The sequence below is a fragment of the Eupeodes corollae genome, chromosome 2, assembly GCF_945859685.1.
Source record: "Eupeodes corollae chromosome 2, idEupCoro1.1, whole genome shotgun sequence".
NCBI classification, from domain to species: domain Eukaryota; kingdom Metazoa; phylum Arthropoda; class Insecta; order Diptera; family Syrphidae; genus Eupeodes; species Eupeodes corollae.
In genome coordinates, this window is record NC_079148.1 from 106,774,861 (window position 1) to 106,785,112 (window position 10,252).

At 34.9% G+C, this 10,252-nt stretch overlaps 1 protein-coding gene across 5 annotated transcripts in view; it reads right to left on the minus strand.

The window, feature by feature from the left end:
• LOC129948441 (tyrosine-protein kinase Abl) overlaps nucleotides 1–8,508 on the minus strand; it is a 137,030-nt gene extending 128,522 nt beyond the window's left edge. For all 5 annotated transcript variants that reach the window (XR_008781873.1, XM_056059450.1, XM_056059451.1 and 2 more), the window contains exon 1: nucleotides 6,702–8,508. Coding sequence is in view for 4 of the 5 variants with exons in the window: in XM_056059450.1 (XP_055915425.1) it covers nucleotides 6,702–6,984 (283 nt within the window). In the remaining variant the exon portion in view is untranslated. The remainder of the gene's footprint in view (nucleotides 1–6,701) is intronic.
• Nucleotides 8,509–10,252: the final 1,744 nt, after the last annotated feature.

Consider the following 10,252-nt stretch of genomic DNA (forward strand, 5'->3'; position numbering starts at 1 on the left):
GAATACACTGTGTATCGAGTAATGGTCAGTTTTAAATTGGGTCAAGAGTGCTAAAAATGAAATATCTATGACAAATAAAGCCCCAACGGTAAATAGGCTCAAACCCATTAATATTACCAAAAAAGAGCATATCAAAACTTTTTTGAATGCAGTCCCCAAAATGCCATCACACTATTGCCGAAAAAGTACAAGTAAACAATACGTTGATGTAGATTATGCGACTTGGATGGAATTATATAAAACTTTCGAAGTCTACATGAGTGACAACAACATCCCTTATGAAGAAAAAGCTTCATATAAATGCTTTTTTACAATAGTACATGATATGAATCTTGGCCTTTATAAACCAAAAAAGGATCAATGCGATTTATGCTATGCGTTTAAAAATGGTAATATTGAAATAGGAGAGTATCAGACGCACATTCAAGCAAAAGAAAGAGCACGGCAGGAAAAGGATTCAGACAAAGAAAGATGCTTAAAAGCTGAGGTACAGCTATTTACTGTAGATTTGCAGGCTGTACAAAATATTCCCATGATCTCTGCCGGTGCACAATATTTTAAGTTGAAGCTGTGTGTTCATCAATTTACATTATACAATGAGGGTGATGGTAGTGTACTTTGCTATGTGTGGCACGAGGGAGAGGGTGGTGTTGATTCAAATGTTTTTGCATCATTCATTATTGACTTTTTGGAAGGATTGGAAAATAAAACCAAGCCAATTATTATTTTCAGTGACGGGTGTTGTTATCAAAATCGAAATGTGACTCTATCAAATCCCTTACAAAACTTCGCTATTAAACATAGAGCTGAAATTTATCAGAAATATTTAGCAGTAGGACACATCCAGATGTGAGGAATGGCTTAAAATCGAGCCAGAACTTTTGGATAACTTGATTAAATCAATGAGAAGAAGAGTTTTTGACTTGATTCTTGCCAAAGGTTCTCAAATAAATTATTAGTTACCGTTTTCTATTTAGTTTTATTAACTGTTGAAGCCATGGGTTATAAATTTGAAACACTTGAATTTTGTTATTTTCGTTTTACTAAGAAATAAAACTACACTTGTTACGTTTTTGAAATTAATTTGTTGTTTGAATTAACTGCCATGACCATTACCTTTATTCCCTATCATTTTTTTTTAAATTGTTTATAAACGACACAAATATTCACGATTTTTAAAGTGGGTTATAAATATGAACCGCACTGTATAAAGGTTCGTATTAACGAAACAACATTATTTGCGTGGTGGAGGATCTGTCGTAACTCCACCCAAGGATTATTTAAGGGTTTTTATGTAGAGGCCAATAAGAAGTTTAAGGAGCTTTGTAAGACTAAAAAAATGTAATACGATAAAAAGCAAGCAGACCGATTAGCATCTTGTAAGAGCTCCGCTGATTTTTGGAAACTGGCTAGGGAGCTGAATGGAAAACGTTTTACTATCCCCACAAAACTATTTTCAAATATAACGCTTTCTCATTTCAAGAATCTCTTAAATCCTGTAATAACGCCGACAAAGTGGCAATTCGCAGCAACTGAATTCCTAGTCGACTCTCTAGATTGTGCATTAAACATTTAGCGAGTTTGGAAGAAACGTTGAAGACGCTTGGAAAAGCAGCAAGATCAAATGGTATTCTAGTGGAATTTTTTATATATGGGACTGTCATGCTCAAAGAACACAAAATACAGTTTTGGAGGGAGAATTGTCGGCAGGTGAATTTCGAGATGCTATTATATTTCCAATCCACAAAAAAAGATCGTTATTTGATGCAGCTAACTACAGAGGGATTTCTTTTTTAAATGCATCTTCAAAGATATTTACAATTCAGACCGAAAACTTGCTGAGGGAGTTCCAGGCTGGATTTTGACCAGGATATTCAGCAATAGATAATATTTTTATATTCAGGAGCTTGGCAGAGAATTTCTTGAAACAAAGGAAAAAGCTGTATGTATTTTTAATCGATTTTGATACAATCGATAGAGGTGCACTATGATAAAGTCATGTTTGCGCAATCACCGGAAACTCTGCAGCTCATGATTAACAGGGTTTACCAGTATTGTCAGCTATGGAATTTAATAGTAAATATAGATAAATCCAAAGTTATGGTTGTTAAAAGTGGTGGTGGACATAATGCATCAAATTAAAAATGGAGCTATAATCGCCAAAATATTGAATGTGTGCGAGAATACAAATACCTTGACATTACTATTACAAATAATTTAAATATGGATAAACACTTGAAGGAGAAATTGGGTAACGCAAAAACTGCTATTAATATGACCTGGAAACAGTGCTTTATGAATATGTATATGTTTTGCACATAGTAGCAAGTTTAAAATATTTGAAGCATTAGCTAATAGCATACCCTTATATGGATCGCAGATATAGGGATGTAAAAAGTATAATTCGGTTTAAAAACTCCTAACGCACTTTGTAAAAAGAATATTTCATTTGCCGAAAAATACTCCAAACTATGTAATAATGCTGGAAACGGGTCGCTCTCCTTTGTTTATAAAAACATTGAAGTTGCAAGCGGACTTCTTATTTAACGTTTTTAAAATGAATGGTTCACGGCCATACAAGATCAAAACAGTTGGTATCGCAATTAATTTTAATTTACCCATCGAGGATTTAACAACCCCTGAAAACATCTTGTATGAAGTCATATTTATGGTTGACGAGAAATATAGAGCTAAATATATTACTGAAGCTTCTAATTCCTTGTACAGAACAACTTACAGCTGATTAAATCATAACCTTGCAGAGAACAACTATTTTAAGGAATCCAATAATGTCCGTGTAGTTTCCATGATGGTCAGACTATGTAGTGAACTACTACATTTAAATTTTATTCCACACAGACGGGATTTACCTCTAGAGTGAATATGTGCAACCTATTAAAAAAATTACAATATTGCCGCTTCTGAGGCTTTAGTTGCAGAAAGCCCAAATATTGGGTATCTATATGACATCGTTAAGGCGAATTTTGCGAAAATATCTTGGCCTACATCCTTACAAGATTAAATTGAATTGTGTCGAGCACCAACTTGAAAATGAATCGGATTTTTATCGAAAAATCATCTCATTTCTTTCTGAATATCTTCGTCAGTGCACAAAATATGCGATTATTGATCAGCAATTCACAAGTATTGCATCCCGAACAATTTACGGTTTGGTGTGGTTTATGGGCCGGCGGCGTCATTAGGCTGTAGTACTTCCCTGATGATCGAGACAGGCACGTTAGTGTGAATGGGGATCGCTACCGTTCAATGATAACCGAATATTTTGGCCCCAATTTGATTATATGGACTTGAAGGACATGTAGTTCCAACAGGACGGACGGGGCGCCACAAGCCACACAGCGAATGTCACAATCAATTTATTGGCCGATTTATGCTTGAAAAGCGTCGACAATTCGGTTCAGCGTCTGGACTTCTACAAGCGTACCCGAGGTGGCCATGCAAAAGAATTCGAGTTCCATACATAATAGAATCGAAAGTACTTTCACAGAAATAAAGAATTTAATTAATATCCAAAACCGTTTCTGTTTTATTAAAAAAAAACGTTTGTAGCGCTCTTATTGAAAAACCCGATAAAAAACCAAATATTTTATTATATATGAATATATATATTTATACACAGATTTCCAGAATTGAACGAATAAGATAATTATCGTTCAAACAAGGTGGAGATCACAGAACTCACACAACTCATATAACTATAAATATTCTTAAGGAAAATGTTCAAAGAATGTGGCATTTTTATAATTGTAAAGATCAGCGCGATTTCAGAAATAAACGATATGTCAATTAGCCAATAACCGAGCAACAACTTAAGGACTGACATGACGGAAAATTCTTTGGAAAGAGCTTATCAAATCGAAAAAAAACAATGTGCATCATTTGAGATAAATCTTCGCAAAAATTAAAAATCTAAATTTTCATAAACGGCAAAGTCAAATAAAATCATATGGAAAAAAATATGTACCAAATTCCAAGCTTGCCAAAACCACCACTTAATATGTAGACAAAAAACTTCCATAATTAGATTTACCTATCTTAATATTGCTAACTTTGATCATTGTTTTAACTTGATATGTTTAGAAGCGTTAATCCTGCTTAGTTAGGTATTTCCAATTAATTCGTTTAGTGTAACCACCGCCGCGCCGTTGACCTTGACAAAGAAGCCAGTTAAATTCTATCCTAAAAACCTACCCCATTAAGGTTTCGACAAACCGATTTAAGTATAGTATAGATAGGTGCCTACATACATTTATTAAATTTCCTCTAATTCTAATTTCCCTAACTTTTCTCAATTATTGTAAATAATATCTACCTACATAGGGAGATAGGTAGTTATGTATTTAACTTCATTCCATTTTGTCGTAGATAGGAAAAAGTAAATATATTTACTTTGTAGTTGAAACCCAACTAGGTATTATTTATTTATAATAAAACTGCTTTCTTCATAGGTATCATGTGAAGGAAGTACTTTTATACAGTGGTGGCCAAAATAATAGAAGTGAAACTTATTTTGTCCATTAATTTGCAAAAAAGGATTTATTTGTTTTAATACCATTGAAAATAATATGTAATTTTTCCGAAATACTTCTTCTCCCTGATTATAAATTTTGTTCACAATAAGATAACCTTCAATAACAAAAACCCGGCTCAATAAGTTTTTAAGTTGATTTTTTTCCTGACCAAAAAAATAAGAGCGTGGAACACAATTCACTTTAAATATAAAAAAATATCAATTAAAACGCTATTCTTCATTGGTTTTAGTATATGCGTCACCACTAAAGTCTTATTATTTTGTAGGATGTCCTTTTTTTAGTACCGCATTGCATCTTCTTTACATAGAATCGACGAGTTCTCGGCATGTTTCCACAGGTGTAGAACACAATGCATATTTTCTTCGGCATATGGAAGAAAAATGTCCAAATAGGTTTCCTTGGTCATATTATTTTGTATCCAATATATAGTACCTACTCCAGCATAAGCAAAACAACCCCAGATTTTGATGTTGCCGCCACCGTGCTTAACTGTTTGTATAGGTTAAGGTCTTCATTAGTCCTCCTTCTCACATAAAGTCTGCCATCAGAACCAAATGTATCTTGGTTTCGTCATTAAAAAAAAACAGCAAGTCGATTGTGAAAGATTTACTTTTGCAAATCGTAAACGCTGCTTTATGTTCTTAGAATTAAGTAACGAAACCTTCTTTGCAATTCGATCATGTAAATTTTTATCTTGCAAACGTCTGCTGATTGTGCGAGAGGTTATATACAATAATAGATTTGCTTTTACACCGCTTGATGATGTAAAGGAATTTTTAAGCTCCTCGCTAACAACCCTTTTGCCCAGCAAAGTTGTTGCTTTTTTTAGGCGTCCTCTTTTTTCGATGAAATTTGTTGGTAAACATCACTCGTTTAGCAGTCTAGCAACAACACATCGGTAAAGACCATCTGCAATGAAACTATATGTTTTGCCTTGATCTCTTTGTTGGACATTCATACGGCGTTCTTAGTCTTAGTAGCTTCCGCGTCCCATTATTTAAAAATTAAATGCCCTTTAAGCACTTAAATACAAGTCTAACGCTAAATTTAATAAATAAATTGCCATTGGAAGTGAATAAGACCGGAAATAATGCAGCACTCTTATTTTTTGACAATTGCAAATCTGACATTTGTAAGTAAGACTAACGGTACATTCCAACTGACCATCATAAATGGTTGGTAGCACTGGAAATTTTTTAAAGTCAAGTAAAAGAAAATCCGTTTGTATAATTTGCTCTAATTAAAAAGGTTCGAGGCATAGATTCTATCATTAGAACAAAATGGTACACTCTTTTTGTTTTGGCCACCACTGTAAATAAGTACATAAGTTACCTACATATATTTAATTCACAAATTCAGTCCTTTTCTATTTGTTATTAGAAAAAGAACAACGACATAGCGGCTACACAAAAACAGAGCCGGAGCCGGGGCCAGAGCCACCGAACCAAGAATTGTTGAAATGAAAATAGAAAGAAGAAAATGCATTCCACCCTTTTGCACTAATTCACAATATTCACCTCACCAAAAACCAACCATGTTCATATATAAATAAATATGTATTATGCACGAATACATTTTTACTCCCACACATACCACTTTAACAATAACACACCCTCTTTCAATACACACCAACATAGAGTAGATTCAACACACACTTCCAAATTACAATTCACACAACAAAACTACACTCTTTCTATCAGGCTTGCCAGATAGGACTATTTACAGGAAATTAGGCAATCTTTTTTCTAAAATGTCCTACAACAAAATTAAGAATGACAGTTTAATTATAACTTGGCTAAATGTAGCACAATTCAATCAATCAATTAAAACAGTATTTGGCGATAACTAAATTACATAAAACATTTATTTACCAAAACAAAAAGTTGTCATCTTCCATTTTAGAAATTAAAATTTAGCCGACCACGAGAATGAGGACTACCATAATTCCGATTAGACCTCAATTATGAACTCCTGACTTTTTAAATAAAAATAAATTCTAATTGAAACTATCCGATTTTTAGCTAAAAAACATTTTCAAACAGGAGTTAGTTAAGGACATGGCAACCTTGTTTTCTATATAAATACCTACCTACGACACAAAATGGAAAAATGCAAAAAGAAATTGAAAAAAAAAAACAGAAAACTCACCATTGTGTTCACTGAAGATATTCAATCCAATTGCACTACGATTATCCTTTGTTGAAGCGGTGGGCGCTGCTGCGGCGGCTGAGGACGAGGATGAACGCGACTTCATGCGACTCGCTCGAAGGGTTGATCCTGCACCCAAGGCACCTGAGCCTGAGCCACCACCCCCACCCACACCACTTATGCTCGAGGAACTACTACTTATGCCAACACTGCTACTAATCCCAATACAACTGACAGTTCCTTGGCTTCCAGACGACCGATCCTTGGCCTGTTGTGCCCCCATGTTGATGGTCGGTATCGGTATCGGTAGTCGATGGTATTAATGGCTCTGGCCAATTATTTCCCTCTTGTCTTGTCCTCCCACGTAGTCGTTTGTCGCACACAAAAAAAACAAACACCAACAACTCAGAAGCACAACTCCAATGAGTGTCCTCCCGCCGCCGATTGTCCTTTCTTTTCGATTACGATTTCGATTTCTATTTCCTACCCCAAAACTTGATGATTTTTCTTTTTGTTTTTACTGTGGAAATGGAAAAGTCGGTTTTTCCCTTTTCCTATTTGGGAGGAAAATTTTTACAATTTCACCACACTCCACGAAGAAGATGAAGACAAAAACAACGACGATAAGGGGGCACAACGAGAACGAGGATCCAGATCCAATAAGGAACACGAAAGCGAAACACCGATTACACTACGAAGTAGAAGTTGATGGAGATGAAGATGAACGCCGCTCGATAACAATAATTGCAAACACATTTTCTTAGTTGCTTTTGTTTCTTTTTTCTTATCAAACAATAAAATAAACTTTTTCAAGCGGTTTTTGTGCAAAATAAAAAGATTGTTTTCTAAACAAGACTTGAAAAGAATTTTCTTATTTTTCCCTGCTGCGCTTTACACATATACACACCGACAACGACACCGAGAGCGATATACCGATAGAGACACATACACGCAGCAATTGCCCGTCCGTACACTTAAATTGTTGTTGTTGTTGCATATATGTACATAAGAACGAATATATGGAATTCCTTATTGGAATCGATTGCGTTTTGTGGTGCGAGCTCGATGCTCGAGCCGAGTGACGAGAGAAGAAAAGAAAAATAAATCGGGAATATGGAGAAAATCTTATTTTTCTTTTATTCGATAAAAGTTTCGTTTCCGTTCCTGTGGACTTTCGACAAAATTGACGACGTACGCGTAATCAAAGCCCTTGAGAAATCCACTCCCTGGAGCAGGAGCCAGATTTAGAATCAAAATCCGAATCAAATTCAGATCCACCAGCCTCAGCCTTCAGAAGTAAAGAGCAACAATAAACGAACGAGGGGGGTAGAAGCAGACGACAACGAGTCGAGTCCCGAGCTGAGCAGCAGCCGACTTCAACTATGATGATGATGAGTAGAGTATAATATGAACATGAGAACAAGAAGAGGCAAGGAAAATGCAATGCACTTGTAAAACGAGAGATGAGAAATACGGATAAATCCCCCGGCGACGTCCGATGGAGCACTTTTTCTTTTTCTTCTTTAATTTGCGTACAAACTCAACACACACAGGCACACACCTATAGAAGCTTTTTCTTCTTTTTCTTTTGCTTGAGTCGGATATTTTTATGTTTTTCACTGAAAAATTCACAAAATTGATGTGTTTTGTTTGAATTCACTTTTATGGTTTAATTTTAATAATTTCTTTTTAATTATTTATTGTTTTATTTAATAAATTCTTTTGAATTTTATTTTTTCGTCGACACAGAAGAATCCGACGACGTCTTCTCTACTCACGGGTGTCTGACATTTTGTCGTTTCGTTGCGTTTCATTGAAAATTTCTGGTTGTCTGTATATATTTTTGCACTCAGTGCCATACCTGGGTTTAATTGGTGGGTGTGGATTGTTGTGGTGAGGTGAACGTGTGAGGGCGGTGGTATAGTTAGAGAGATATTAGGATGTGTTGGCAGAGTTTTGGTTAGATATGGATTTCCATGTGGTGTGGAATTCCAAAATTGTTTTTTTTTATTTATGGTGGACTTACATTGAAAAATAGATTGCAAATCAATCAAATCACAGAAGTTGGAAAGAAATAGCAGAAAAAAATGCAGAGATCTTTATAAACACAAATAAAAGGACATTTTATAATGAAAATATGAAGAGAAACGTATTCGGCCTTATCGACGAAAACGTCGGAGAAAACTCATTTATTATAATTCGTTAAATACTGACGTTAACAATTTGTATAAATATATCTTAAACCAGGCTGTTGAAAAACATTAATTTGCATTTTAAACTCTTTATATTATCATTTGGCGAATTAATACAATAATGAAATTTGTTACTGAATTCAATTGATTGATTTTTGTATGTAGTACCCGTAGCATGATGGTAAGTGCGTTGGACTGTCATGCGGGAGGTCTTGGATTCCCTGCCTGTGCCAGCTAAAGTATTTTTTTCACGTTTACTGCCTCTAGCGAGGAATTGACAAATTCCCCAAATATGATTCTTGTCATGAAAAGTACTTTCTCAAATTTGCTGTTCGGATTCGGCATATAAACTGTAGGTCCCTCCATCCCTGCCATTACTCGCACACAGGAATGGTTGAGAGTTTTAAGTCGCTAGGCCTTGGTTCACTTCGGACTGTTGTGCCATCCAATTTATTTATTTTTAATTAAATGATAGTTCGATCTACTAAAATAAGTATTCAATGGAACTAAAGTTTAAACTACCAAGACTGATGATGAAATTTGAACATTTATTATTCCAACAATACAACAAAATTACCAGTACCTATTATGATTTGTCAAAGAATAAAGGTTGATGAATGACTAAAGCATCTTGCACATGAGCTACGAACTGCAAACTGTGGATGTTCGCATATTTTGACTTTTCTTTCACATTAGCTTTATTTCTATTCGCAGACAGCGACGAATTTAATTATCTTTTTCTCTATATTTTCTCAGCCATGATCTTTTACATAAAAACAAAACAAGAGTGATATAATTTGAGGTTAAGTTGAGAGCGAACAATTTATTCGTTGCAGTGTGGATGGTATGTGGAACGCGAATAGAGTTTGACAGTTCGTAGCAACCACACTGCAATTCGTAACTACCAAATTGTTTTTACAAAATTAGAAAACATTAGAACATTAGAAACATAATTATTATCCTAACATTAGTGTCAATTGTTTTCTTATAAATGTGTTTTTGTTTGAAATTGACTTTTGGAAATGTGTAAAATCACGTTTGTTTGTCCATTCGGTCATTCGTTCTTTCTCATGTGCAAGGTCCTTGAGGCGGTAATATATGAATATCATAAAACTACGGAAGGGATCGTAAAGAGAAACACGCAAATCTTTTTCTCAACGGCTTCGAGTCTTGTGACTGACAGGCAAATTTCACGACTGGTCTCAAAATAGAAACAAAATCTAATTTTAAAACATATGGATCACGGAAATCACGACCAAATCTCTAATTGACTGAAACACAAACACGCTTCAGCTTCGGCTTCATTTGCGTTACGATGGGCTTGCTTTGAGGTTGCTTTAAATGTCATTTCTAAAATGA